This window comes from Chiloscyllium plagiosum, chromosome 31 (genome assembly GCF_004010195.1).
Source record: "Chiloscyllium plagiosum isolate BGI_BamShark_2017 chromosome 31, ASM401019v2, whole genome shotgun sequence".
Classification (NCBI taxonomy): Eukaryota; Metazoa; Chordata; class Chondrichthyes; order Orectolobiformes; family Hemiscylliidae; genus Chiloscyllium; species Chiloscyllium plagiosum.
The window spans coordinates 11,707,049-11,721,496 of NC_057740.1; the positions used below are offsets into that span (position 1 = coordinate 11,707,049).

At 41.4% G+C, this 14,448-nt stretch overlaps 1 protein-coding gene across 5 annotated transcripts in view; it reads right to left on the reverse strand.

Moving 5' to 3' along the window:
- Positions 1 to 14,448, reverse strand: part of sema6bb (sema domain, transmembrane domain (TM), and cytoplasmic domain, (semaphorin) 6Bb) — a 547,826-nt gene that overhangs the window by 103,483 nt on the left and 429,895 nt on the right. For all 5 annotated transcript variants that reach the window (XM_043720976.1, XM_043720975.1, XM_043720977.1 and 2 more), the window contains 3 exons: positions 9,225 to 9,315; positions 2,910 to 3,029; positions 565 to 653 (listed from right to left, as the gene is read on the reverse strand). In XM_043720976.1, the coding sequence (XP_043576911.1) occupies positions 565 to 653; positions 2,910 to 3,029; positions 9,225 to 9,315 (300 nt within the window). The remainder of the gene's footprint in view (positions 1 to 564; positions 654 to 2,909; positions 3,030 to 9,224; positions 9,316 to 14,448) is intronic.

The following is a 14,448-nucleotide window of genomic DNA, read 5'->3' on the forward strand; positions in this document are numbered from 1 at the left end:
ATAGTCAAACTGCAGGCAAGATTTGAGATCCACAGAACTGTTCTCTGCACAGATCAACTGTGTGCAACAGATCCTTTAATCAAGTTACATGGGGATAAGCTGTTGATCTGGAGTTGGAGCACTGGAAGTTTTAGTAAGAAGTGAGATGCCAGCTATGAGGTCAAACATAATGATATATAATTACGCAGTATGGGGTCAAATAACCCATCAGGATATGTCAACAATATCTGGGTCAAAGTTCTTCCGAACTTCTTGGATCTATACTAATGTTCAATCGCTTACCTCAACCAATTCAAACAAGTTGGGAAAACCTGACTATACTTTGTACACTTGAAGGACTGTACCTGACAGCCAGAAAAGTCTGTTCCCATTCCAAACAGTCTTGTGAGCTTTACCCCACACTTGGATGGCAAGTAAAGGAAGGAGGCACTTAAAATTGCATTTCAATTCCCACATATAGGAAGGACAAAGCATTGTTATCCATACTGGCAATATTTTCCTTGCTAGATAATTTTCATTTGGTGTACACCTCAGCAATCACGTCACCCCAAAGTTCCCACTGACCTTCTCCAAGTAGTTAAATTCCATAGCAATTTCTCGGAAAAAGAAGAAAACATGTCGACCATATTCTACAGCGTGGATAAAGTATGGTTCTGGAAGAAAATTAGGTAAGATTTAATTGAGCGCCTTTCCTTAGCAATGACATCAAGTAAAACATCATATTAATCACTTATTAACCCATCAGCCAAAAAAAATCTAATTGTAAATTGGTTGAACACCTTTCAAGGTAATGAATATTTTACTGCGGTTGTATTGACTCAGTTTTCATTGTAATTCACTTTAATCATCACAAATTGCACAAACATAATTAGGTGCAGTGAAGAGAAGCTACATTAATATCAAAGTTTACATTTATTATGAGACTACACTTGATATTTTTTAATATGTATGATATTTTTAGGAGGTAAGTATAGATGTTAAAAAAACAGAAACTCAGAGCCAACTACAAAGAAAGAATGATTTGAAAGAAAAGTATTGCACTCCTGATTAAATTGCCATGGGAACTATTAACAAGTCAAAAATTATTACACATATATATAATATATAAACACATATATTACTCAGTTACATTTATTCATAAAAATTGAACTTGTAAAAACATGCCTAAGAAACGGATAGGCATGAATGAAAGTAATATATATTATTATATTCTTACTCTGTAAAATGGTTCTCCATTACAAGTGGATATTTTTCTTTTGTAAGTAACTGGACCACTGTGTCAGCAGGCTATGCCTTTAGTGCTAAACCTAACCTCATGAAGCATCATATATATGTTTTCCAGTCCAGTGTCATTGATCTAATCAGATGGGGGTATGTAGATTGATTGGATGGATCTTCCCTTCCTAGATCAGGTTTGCTGAGCCCTAGTCTAACTATTGATCTGGCTGAGCATATCTGATTCAGTACAGACCAGGGATCAAAACCTAATAGGAGTAAATTACTGCAGGTGCTGGAATCTGTACTGAAAACGACAAATGCTGGAGATCACACCACGTCAGACAGCATCCATGGACAGAGAGCGCAAGCCAATGTTTAGATGACTCTTCATCAAAGCTGAACCCTAGTACCTTGTTGATCTGTAATGCTCAGTGTAACACCTTACCCACTGATCCATAGAAGTGGCTAACATTTCTGCAATGATTATTGGCCAAAATATTTGTTTGATGAGAGATGCAATAAATATTCGGTATATGGAAATTTGTAATAATCTACTATACTTCAGGAAAGTACTCTAGGGGTAAGTGCAGTTACCGTGATACTTTTGGCGTAATAACATTATTAATGTTTATTCCCTGTGTTACTTGCAGTATAGATAAAAGAATAAACTTTATTGACCTCTCCAGCTGCTCTAGGCAATTTCATATTCCATTTTATGACTCCCAAAATGGTTCCTATCAACTTGTGTAGATCTTTTTGCTGTCTCCCATCATCTGTTCATGGCTGTTTCTGTGAACTCTTGTTGACTCCACAAATCTCATCCCTCTCTGATTCAGAAGATTTTAGGGTTCAATATGCATTATATAGAGTTTGGCAGATACTTAGAAATGATTGCAAGGCAGGGATATGATTGAGAGTCCAGAAAATGCAACAAACATATCATCTCATTTCACCCGTGGGCCTTAAAGTCACTTTGCTTTCTTACTCTCTTCCGATGAATCCACTGAGTTCAGTTTTGCTGAGCAATCAGCCTTGGCTACATTATCTTAACAGGCAATTTTTAAGCATTTTCTTAGACTGTGGGAGCTGGAGTTTTCAAGGCCAGAGGTGTCAGCACAACCCAATATCCAAGCTACACTTTCTTGGATTAGGCTCAACAGCAATGCAGGATGAGCTGTGAGTTTGTGCCACAGAGGGGAAGGTGATCAGTGCCAGGCCAGGATTATGATAGTGTCATCATGAATTATCCACCACATCCAAGAAAAAGATGCCCCATCATAAAGGAGCAGAACAGTCCTGAAGGTTCTCACTGAAACTTGGATTGAGTTTGAATTGAGTTTGAATTCAAAGACCTTGAATTGAGTTGTGACCTGTACAGGGTGAATGACAGTGGACAGAAAAGGAGAGATGACCACTATTGGACCCTCCACTAAATGACTTATCAAATGTAACCCCAATGAGGTGCTGCAACACTCCTAATGTCAATTCAATTTTGATGATTTTGTCAATGCCAAAAGAACCATCCATATTGAACAATTGTCCTCCTTGCTTTGCTATGGTTGGGCATAACGCTTATAAATGTCTGGTGAAATTTGGCTGTGAGGGCCGACAATAAATTCAAGAGTTGCCACGTTACAAGATATTTTACATATCTTCTCTATGTTAAGTACTCTTATGGTATGATGACCTACCTTTGAACCATTTGGAGTCATGTTTGACTGTTCGGAGGGTTGGACTGCCACCCAAGCTTCGATAGATGACAGCATCAATCGCTAGGAAATCAGTGACCGTCCCAGTGAAAAGTTTATTATCTAGTGTCAGAACGTTATGAACATTTCAGCATTTAATTGAAAAGCATTCAATAATCGATTAAAGTTTGAACAATTTTCAAATTTTACACGAGGAGGGATTGACCTTGGAGTAGCAGATTGCCTGGCCATTGTAGAATTCACCTGATTTTCAACCCATTGCCAGGCATGTGGAGTGCCTAAGGGGCTCATCTGGTACAGTGGTAATGTCCCTACCTCTGAGTCAGAAGTCTCAGGTTCAAGTCCCACCTGGCCCAGAGGGATGTAATAACATATCTCTGAACTCAATGATTAGCAAATAGTATAGAGTGCCTGAGGGATTCATACGGTGCAGTGGTAGTGTTCTTATCTTTGAACCAGGAATTCCAGGTCCAAGGCCCAGCTGCTTTAGAGGTGTGCAGTAACACCTCTGACCTGGTTGACTGGAAACTGTCTATGGAGTGCCTCAACAGTGATGTAATATTGCAAGGTTTCACAGTTATTAGCTCCTTTCAACGCTGCTTCCCTCAACATTCCTGACATCTGAAATTCTAAGTCTCTCTAATCTTCATCACCTTTATTGTGAAACATTTACCTGGAACAATGTCATCAATTCCTTTCAAATTTATAAGACCATCATTTAGAGTGCCCAGACTTTCTGTTCTTTCCTGATAACTTGGATTCCCACTATTGTAAATCTTCCTTGCCCTCCTTAAATGACAGGAGTAAGGATAGACGAGCAGATGAAATATCTTAGCCACATATTTGCAATGTTATCTCCAGATTTGATTATTCCAATGACTTTCTAGTTAGCCTCCCACTTTCCATAATCTTTAGCTCACTTAAAACTCTCCTGGTTACATCATATTCCCCAAACTCATCAATTTTGTCTACAAGAGATGGTTCCTTTTCATATTCTAATCTGAAAGTTTCATCCTCTGTTTAAATCCCTTCATTGTCTCATCCATTCATAACTTTGTAAAGTCCTGTTGCATGACAGACGTTCCAGTCCACCCCAGTACTCTAAAAGTGGCCTTGCAAATTCTCTGCTCACTTCAACCCACCAATCCATTCAGTCACGAATTTAGCTACCTCATGCTCTGAAATTCTCTCTGAAATTTCTACTTTTCATCTCTCTCGCTTTCTTTAAGATCTTCCTTTCAAATCGTTGATCTAGGACATCTTGGAGCAATTACAGCAAATTCTCAAAGGGGAACGTGAGCAGCCGGAGGTCGTTGTACACATTGGTACCAACGACATGGATCGACAAAGGGATGAGGTCTGCACAATGAACATAAGGAGTTAGGCAGGAGGTTAAAAGGCAGGACTTCAAGTGTAGTAATCTTGAGGTGCCAAGTGCTAATGAGAGTGGTAATAAGATAGGGCAGATGAATGCATGGCAGAGGAGAGAGGGCAAGAGGTAGGAATTCAGATTTTCAGATCACTGAGATCTCCTCTGAGGCAAAAGTGACCTGCACAAGAGGGATGGGTTGCATCTGAACTGGAGGGGGACCAATATCCTAGCAGGGAGATTTGCTAGAGATATTCGGGAAGGTTTAAACTAGTCTGGCAGGGAGGTGAGACCCTAAGCAGTAATCAGACAGGAGAGAATGTTGAACCTGTTACTGAAGTTAAAGACAGCAATTTAAAAGACAAGGCTGGCAGCAGCAGAGCAGAGAACGAGGGAAGATTGATGAAATAAACTGCATTTCTTTCAATTCTAGAGGCCTGACAGGTAAGGCAGATGATCTCAGGGTATGATTGAGAACATGGGACTGGGATTTCATAGCTATTACACAAAGATGGCTGAGGGATGGATAGGACTCCTGATGAAGGACTTAAGCCCGAAACATTGACTCTCCTGCTCCATGGATGCTGCCAGACCTGTTGTGCTTTTCCAGTGCCACACTTTTCGACTCAGAGGGATAGGACTGGCAGCATCCCTCAATGTTCTGGAATATTGATGCTATAGGAAGGATACAGAGGCAAGAGAAGAGGGGGTGTGGCATTTTTGATTAGAGAAAACATCACGGCAGTAGTTAGAGAGGATATTCCTGAGGGATCGTCCAGTGAAGCTATATGTGTGGAAATGAGAAATAAGAAGGGAGTGATCATTTTGATAGAATTGTACAACATGCCCCTCCCAATAGTCAGTGGGAAATCAAGGAGCAAATATGTAGGGAGATTTCAGATAGCTGTAAGAACAATAGAGTTGTAATATTGGGGGATTTTAACTTTCTAAACATAGACTGGGACTGCCATAGTGTTAAGGCCTCGATGGAGACTTATTTGTTGAGTATATTCAAGAAAACTCAATCAATATATAGATGGCCCCACTAAAGAAGGGACAAATCTCAACCTCCTATTGGGAAATAAAGCAGGGCAAGAGTGTAGGGTCTTAGTGTGGGAGCACTTTGGGACCAATGACCATAATTTTATTCATTTTAGAATAGTTATGGAAAAGGATAGGCTAGGTCCACAATTAAAGTTCTAAATTAGGGCAATGTCAATTTTGACGGTATTAAACAGAAACTTTCAAAAGTTGACTGGGGTGGCTTTTTGCGAGTAAAGGAATGTCTGGTAAGTGGAAGGCTTTCAAAAGAGAGATAATGAGAATTCAGGGACAGCATGTCCCTGTTAGTGTGAAGGGCAAGGCTAGCAAGAATTGGAAACACTGATGACTAGCGATATTGAGGGTCTAAGTCAAGAAAAATAAGGAGGCATAAATCAGGTGTAGCCAACTGGGATCAGGTAAATACCTTGAGTAGTATAGCAAGGGTAGGTGTAGACTTTAGAGGGAAATCAGGAGGGCAAAGGCGGGACATAAGATAGCTTTGGCAGATAAGGCTAAGAAGAACCAAGGAGATTTTACAAGTACATTAAGGACAAAAGAGTAACTAGGGAGAGAATAGGGTCCCTTAAAGATCCGTGAGGCCACCTATATGTGCAACTACAGGAGATAGGTGAGATCCTAAAATGAATATTTTGCGTCACTGTCTACAGTGGAGAAAGACATGGAAGCTAGGGAACTCAGTGAAATAAATAGTGATAGTTTGAAAAGAGCCCGCATTACTGAAGAGGTGGTGCTGGAGTCTTAAATTGTATAAAGGTAGATAAATCCCTGGGACCTGATCAAGCATATCCCAGGACATTGTGGAAAACTAAGGAAAAAATTGTGGGGTCTTCAGCTGAGATATTTGTGTCATCGATAGCCATGGCTGAGGTGCCAGAAGACTGCAGACTGGCTAATGTTATGCCATTATTTAAGAGAGGCTGCAAATAAAAGCCAGGGAATTACAGACTTGTGAGCCTGATGTCAGTGGTGGGTAAGGTGTATACATGGACTTTAGCAAGTCTTCAAAAGTTTCCACATGGTGGACTGATTAGTAAGGTTAGATCGCACAGAATCCAGGGAGAGCTAGCCACTGGATACAAAATTAGCTTGATGCTAGGAGACAGAGGGTGGTGGTCAAGGGTTGTTGTTCAGACTGGAGGCCTGTGACCAGCAGTGTGCTGCAAAGACTGGTGCTGGGTTCACTGTTGTTTGTCATTTATATAAACAGGAGAAAGTGAGGTCTGCAGATGCTGGAGATCAGAGCTGAAAATGTGTTGCTGGAAAAGCGCAGCAGGTCAGGCAGCATCCAGGGAACAGGAGAATCGACGTTTCGGGCATAAGCCCTTCTTCAGGAATGAGGAAAGTTTGTCCAGCAGGCTAAGATAAAAGGTAGGGAGGAGGGACTTGGGGAAGGGGCGTCGGAAATGTGATAGGTGGAAAGAGGTCAAGGTGAGGGTGATAGGTCAGACGGGGGGGGGGGCGGAGAGGTCGGGAAGAAGATTGCAGGTTAGGAAGGCGGTGCTGAAATTGTAAAAACCGTACCCTTGTTTGTTGTCCCAAATTGCAATACCTCGCATTTATCCAGATTGAACTCCATTTGCTATTTTTTCAGCCCATTTAGAAGATAAGACCTAGGAGCAGAAGTCATCCATCGGCCCTTCGGTCCTGCTCTGCCATTCAATAAATTCATGGTTGATCTTTTCATGGACTCGGCTCCACTTACTGCGCTCTCACTGTATCCCTTAAATTTTTTATTGTTCAAAAGATTCTACCTTAGCTTTAAAAATGTTTACTGAAGTAGCATCAATTACTTCACTGGGCAGGGAATTCTATGGATTAACAACCCTCTGGGTGAAGAAGTTCCTTTCCAATCAGTCGTAAATCTGCTCCCTCTAATCTTGAGGCTATGTCCTCTTGTCCCAGTTTCACCTGCCACTGAAAACATCCTTCCTACTTCTATCCCCTTCATAATTTTATTTGTTTCCATAAGATCCCCCCTCATTCTTCTAAATTCCAACCTATTCCGACCAATAGTCAACCAATCCTCTATCCATGCTAAGACTTTACCCGTAACGCCATGCATCCTTATCTTATGCAGCAGCTTCTTGTGCAGCACATTGTCAAAGACCTTTTGGAAATCTAGGTACACAACATCCACTGGGTCCCCATTGTCTACCTTGCTCATAATGTCTTCATAGAATTCCAAAAGATTTGTTAAGCACAACCTGCCCTTCATGAACCCATGTAGTGTCTGCCCAATGGCACAATTTCTATCGAGATTCCTTGCTATATCTTACTTGATAATAGACTCAAACATCTTTGCCACTACAGAGGTTAAGCTAACCAGTCTATAACTTCCCATCTTTGGTGTATCTCCCTTTTTAAACTGTGGCATCACATTTGCTATTTTCTAATCTGCTGGAACTGCCCCAGCGAATTTTGGAAAATTACCACCAGTGCACCTGCTGCAGAAGATGCATTGTTCCACATATCCTACGAAGAGGCAGGCATAGCTGGGGCCCATGCAGGTGCCCATGGCTACTCCTTTCGTTTGGAGGAAGTGGGAGGATTGGAAAGAGAAGTTGTTCAGGGTGAGGACCAGTTCAGTCAGTCGAAGGAGGGTGTCAGTGGAAGGGTACTGGTCGGTACGACGGGATTGGATGAGAATATAGGAGGCATAGTTAGTAGTTTGTGGATGACACCAAAATTGATGATACAGTGGAAAGTGAAGAAGATTATCTAAAAGTACAATAAGATCTTGATTGACTGGGCCAGTGGAGTGAAAAATGGCAGATGGAGTTTAATTTAGATAAATGTGAGGTGTTGCATTTTGATAAGACAAACCCAGGCAGGACTTAAACAGGATTTGGAACATCATGCTATAGTTGTACAAGACATTGACAAGGCCACGTTTGGAGTATTGCCTACAATTCTGGTCACCCTGCTGTAGGAAGGATGTTATTAAACTGGAAAAGGTACAAAAAAGATTCACAAGGATGTTACTAAGACCCCTGGTGTGTCTGAATTATAAGAAAAGGCTGAAAAGGCTGGGACTTTTTTCCACGGAGTGTAGGAGGCTGAGGGGTGACCTTATAGAGGTTTATAAAATCCCAAGGAACATAGATAAGTTGAATGGCCAAGGTCTCTGCCCCAAGGAAGGGGAGTCCAAACCTAGAGGGTATAGGTTTAAGGTGAGAGGGGAAAGATTTAAAAAGGAATTGAGGGACAACTTTTTCACACAGAAGGTGGTGTGTATATGCCAGAGGGAGTGGTAGAGGTGAGTGCAATTATAACACTTAAAAGGCACCTGGATGGGTATAAGAATGGTAAAGGATTGAGGGATATGGGCCAAAAGCTGGCAAGTGGGACGAGATTAGTTTAAGATACCTGGTTGGCATGGACAGCTGGACCGAAGTTTCTGTTTATGTCTCTATGCTTTATTTTAGCCCCTCTAACATCTTTGACTGGCTGTTATTTTTTTCTGATTTTTGCCTCTGTGAAGCAAAGATTTTTTCTACATCAAACCCATTGTAACCATCACTCTTGCGGATACTGACTCAGTCTTCCTCTCAATCCAATAATGCCTCAGACCATGGTCAAATTGCCCAATGCCCATCTTGCCCATCCTTATTTCAGGAATCTCTCCACATACTGCAGCCTAAGCCCAAGGTCTTTCTGGTCTTTTAGTCTCTAACAATGCCTGACAATCTATTGTCTAATGAAGGTATTAAAGCCAACAAAAATACCAACGTGAAACTGAGACATATTCAATGCAATCTAGCCCAATTAAAACATTTTATTAAATGTAGTTCTTCGTGAGTGGTTGCCAAATTAGATTAAATAATTAGAGTTTTAGCCAATAATATTAAAGTTTCTACTCTTACCAGCAAAGAGTGCAACATTGGCTTGTTTGGGATCATAAGGACATCTTGCCATACCGCTGATACTAGGTCCGAGAGATTCAAGCGTATCCATCTGAAATAAATAAGGACCATCAGCTTGTGAGCAAATGACAAATAGATTACATCAATGCTCAGCAGACCGGTCAGGGTTGAGCTCAATGACCATATTTCATTTGAAATTGAGAAGAAAGTCAATTACAGTGAAACTTTTTCATAATCGACTCATATTGTCTTTATAATATATTCATGCAACAAAGAAATCAACTCTAAGGTGGAAAGCAAACAGCTATAAATAAGCTATTGTTCCACTAGTCAGTGCTGTGTGATCAACAGATGTACGTTTGAAAGATTGTAATGCAGGAATAATGCATTGTTTGCAGGGGTCAATCTAATTCTGTTTTCAAGGACTCTCCTAGATATTTTCTTAAGAACCACATTTTTAGTTCCACAGGCCCTTTTCTAACACTTTCCACAGACCAGTGAGATCATAGCCAATGCAACTTCATCACATATGCACAAAACTTGAAGTTTACAACTAAGCTTTTACTATCTTCTTGCTGCTTAAAACAGAGAGGATACACAAAATGGTTCCTCAGCCACATCAAAGGTAATTTTACAAAAAAGCTAGTCAACCCACTGTTGCAAAGTAGGTTGACACCAAGATCATCATTACATTATTTACTCCAGCATACTGATCAATGATCCAGCAAATAAATAAAGCAGTCAAGAATCATTTTGAAAAGTTAAAATGGGACGTCAAGTAGTTGAATTCCGGAGCAGTGCACAGCCACATGTAATAGTAGGGATTAAAGAGTATGTAGATATCACTGGAGGTATGTTGTGATGAAACTGTGACCTCAGTGGTCATGCGACAGAGCCTTTGCTCGAAGGTTGGAACAAGAACAGCTCTAGGCAGGCATGGGTGTTGCTATATCTTCATCTACACATAAATACTAAGTGAATAAACAACTGGTATGGATTGAGGATTGGCTGTCTGACAGAAGGCAGAGAGTTGGGATAAGAGGTTCTTTTTCGGAATGGCAGCCAGTAACAAGCCGTGTCCCACAGGGTTCAGTGTTGGGGCCGCAGCTGTCCACGTTATATATTAATGATCTGGATGAAGGGACTGGGGGCATTCTAGCAAAGTTTGCCGATGATATGAAGATAGGTGGACAGGCAGGTAGTACTGAGGAAGTGGGGAGGCTGCAGATGGATCCAGGCAGTTTGGGAGAGTGGTCCAGAAAATGGCTGATGAAGTTCAATGTGAGCAAATGTGAGGTCTTGCACTTTGGAAAAAAGAATACAAGCATGGACTACTTTCTAAACGGTGAGAAAATTCATAAAGCCAAAGTACAAAGGGATCTGGGAGTGCTAGTCGAGGATTCTCTAAAGGTAAACATGCAGGTTGAATACGTGATTAAGAAAGCGAATGCAATATTGCATTTATCTCAAGAGGGTTGGAATATAAAAGCAGCGATGTTTTGGTCCCCACACTCAGGAGGGACATACTGGCACTGGAGCGTGTCCAGCGGAGATTCACACGGATGATCCCTGGAATGGTAGGTCTAACATACGAGGAACGGCTAAGGATCCTGGGATCCTGGTGTTTAGAAGGTTAAGGGGAGATCTAATAGAAACTTAAAAGATAATAAATGGCTTGGAAAGGGTGGATGCTAAGAAATTGTTTCCGTTAGGCGGGGAGACTAGGACCCGTGGGCACAGCCTTAGAATTAGAGGGGGTCAATTCAGAACAGAAATGCGGAGACATTTCTTCAGCCAGAGAGTGGTGGGCCTGTGGAATTCATTGCCGCGGAGTGCAGTGGAGGCCGGGACGCTAAATGTCTTCAAGGTAGAGATTGATAAATTCTTGATGTCACAAGGAATTAAGGGCTATGGGGAGAATGTGGGTAAGTGGAGTTGAAATGCCCATCAGCCATGATTAAATGGTGGAGTGGACTCGATGGGCCGAATGGCCTTACTTCCACTCCTATGTCTTATGGTCTTATGGACATCTGGCATGAAATTATCTAAACAGACAAACCCACATGAAAAGACTCAATTTACCAAACTTATTCACTCATTCGTATTGAAATCTAAGTCTGCCTGTCATCTTACTGAAGTCCTCCGCTCGCTCGCAAACACACATACACACACAGTGATGGGGGCTGTGTCTTTTTTTTTCATTCCATTGGAGTCTGTCTCTCTTATTTTTTCTCTCTCTCTCATACAGCCTAGCAGTCTGTCTGTCTCTGTTTTCCTCTCAACCTTTGCAGGCTCTCTCTCTCTCACATCCCCTCAGAGTCAGCATGTGTCTCACTCTCTCTTTAACCCACATACTAATGAGAACCAGTAGAGCCTATTAGCAGCAAGCATAGGAGAGAATAATCTGAGGATGATGGAACAGTTCCTCACAGACTCTCCCACATATGGCAGCGGGGAGAGAGGAGGCTAACTTCCCTCTCACTGGCTGGCCCAATGATTGAACTTCTGAGGGTTTTTTTAGGAGCTTCTAATGGTGACCTCAGTTGCGGCCTCCATGCAATTTGAACCCTGTTTGCTTGCAACACCCTCACTACAATTTAAAATCAAATTTCAATCTGATACATTTATCATTATACTTACATTGTTTTAGCCAAGTTGTTTAGTTGAGTTTAGTACTGCATTAGTTATGTGAGCAAATACTTGTTTACGTTAAAAGTCTTATGTGTGGTGTGTGCCTTTCAGTCTGTCACAGTTGCCCCAACATTCTCTGATGGCGATGTCCTAATCATTATAAAACGGCAAATTCATTGCGTCACTGGGAGGAGTGCACTGGGAAATCTGCTCATGCATTAAAATGTGTGACGTGAAGAACTCTTACTTGTTGGCTGACTAGTTTGTGTTCCTTGTTCTTTATTTAAAAACACAATCTTTTCCCTTCCTTGCATGAAAGACAGAACATCCATTGCTCAATACAGTTCCAATGAAATTCAGTTGTAGTCCATGACCACACCCAAAGTACTCCATTTGGCTGACCATCCGGGGAAGAATTGTGCGTTTAAGAGACCAATGTCCATGTGTTGAATGAGGTAGCAAAAGACATCCAGAGATTTACAAGCATTTTATTGTCAATTTGTAGCTTAGCAAGTTTCCACTTGCCTGTCCAGAATCCAACCCCACACTGAGGGAGAACTGAGTTCTTTTATTTATAGTCATAGAGTTATACAGCATGGAAGCAGACCCTTCATTCCAACTCATCCATACTGACCAATTATCTTAAACTGGCCTTATTCCACTTGCCAGCACTTAGCCCATATCCCTCTAAACCCTTCTCATTCAAGTACCCATCCAGATGACTTTTAAATGTCATAATTATACCCATCTCCACCACCTCCTCTGAAAATAAACTCAATTTATCATTCACCCAATTAACATATTACTACAAACACTGCCCATGAGGAGATGTGCAGCAAGAAGATAAATAAAAAGGGGAGGAAACAAGGGAGGGGACAAAATAAAAATTGATAGGGGAAGTGAAGTGCCCAAGGTGCCAACCTCTCTCAAAATACCCGAAGGATGTTGGTGGGCGTTATGTGCTCCCTTTCCAAGGACATCGGGCATTCAAATAGTTGTGGAAGAGAGGCACATAGTCGGGAACTCTGATCGCCTCCATGGCTTGCTGACCCCACTTTGGTCAGGGACACATAATGAGTTCCTTCTACCTGCCTGCTGCTTGCACACTGTGAGCCCAAAGATCAAGGGTGTGGGGCTGAGGTACAACCAGAACAACAAAAATAAGCTTTTTTAAGTAATTAAACAGGGAACACAATTACTCACAACCAATGTCTATGTGTCTAAGGCCTCCACAGCTCTGTTTGGCTAGGAATCACCTTGATTGCATGTATCTGCTGTGTATAAAACCCTCCGCTCCTCATCTCCAGTGAGAGCAGTCCCATATAGAGAACCCTCTTCTGGGGACCCCTGTGATAGCCCAGCTATTTTTATATAGCATACCTCTGGAGGTTTCAAGTTTGACAAAGAGTGACACTACCACAGAATCCTCTGTTTTCTTTGTAACTAAACCATCCATGTCAAATCAGCAGATTTTTTTTTAAAAGAAAAGTGTGCTTCTTCTGATATTTTTCCTATTTGGGAATGCCATCACACTCTTCCTGAACGACTAAGACTTGAACCCGGGCCTCTTGGCCTAGAGGTAGGGATACTGTCACTGTGCCACCAACAGCATTCAAATGCCTCCATCACCCCCGCTCTTGATTTTCTTTTACTCTTGTCACCAATTTTAAAAAAGCAATTAACAAACGCTACCCACCAGGCCCAATACTTTCTCATAACTCCCTAGGCTCAAAACGTGAACCCTGTTTTTTTTTTTCCCCTCAGGTCGCTGCCAGACCTGTTGGATTTTTTCCCGCAATTTCCATTTTTTTCTGTTTCAGGTCTCCAGTATCCACAGGTCTTTGCTTTATTTCAGAGATCTGCCAATGTCCAGCAAGGCAATTTGTGAGAGTAATCTCAGAGGCATACGGGAAGTCTTTGGAGAGCCGCATGTGAATGTATAATGGCTACACGCAGTCCACAAACTATATTTCCATACTCTGATGCAGAGGTACAAGAAAACACAACCATTTGCTGTATTCACGTAACAGGCTGGTGCCAATTGAGATTTTATTATATCATGTTTGGTCAAAAAATTGCTATTTTATCCTTCAAAGGACATTTACTAGAGGTAGCAGTTATTATGAATATAAATAACAGTCTGTATGAATAAAACATTCTAGGCATATTGTTACTATAATGGGCTGTCAGAATTCAGGAAACACTGAACATAGATTACAAACCTGAAAAAAATTCAATTTCCTTTGATCTCATCACACTTTTGACTAGCGAAATGTGTACCAAGCCCTCTTGTAACTTAACTTTATCAAAAGATTAAAACAAGGCACAGCAATGAATTACAGCAATTTTTGAAATTCCTCTCAGGAAGGGCTGCTTGTTGTTAAACTGGATTCATACTGAACTGTGTGAAAAATTGAATCAACTGCTCAACAGCTACATTTGTTTTTCCTTAAGATATGATGCCCACAAGAAATCACAGAATTCCTACAATGCGGAAGCAAGCCATTCGAGTCTATACCAACCTCCCGAACAGCATCCCATCCAGACCCACTCCCGCCCTATCCCTGCATTCCCCATGGCTAATCCCCCTAGC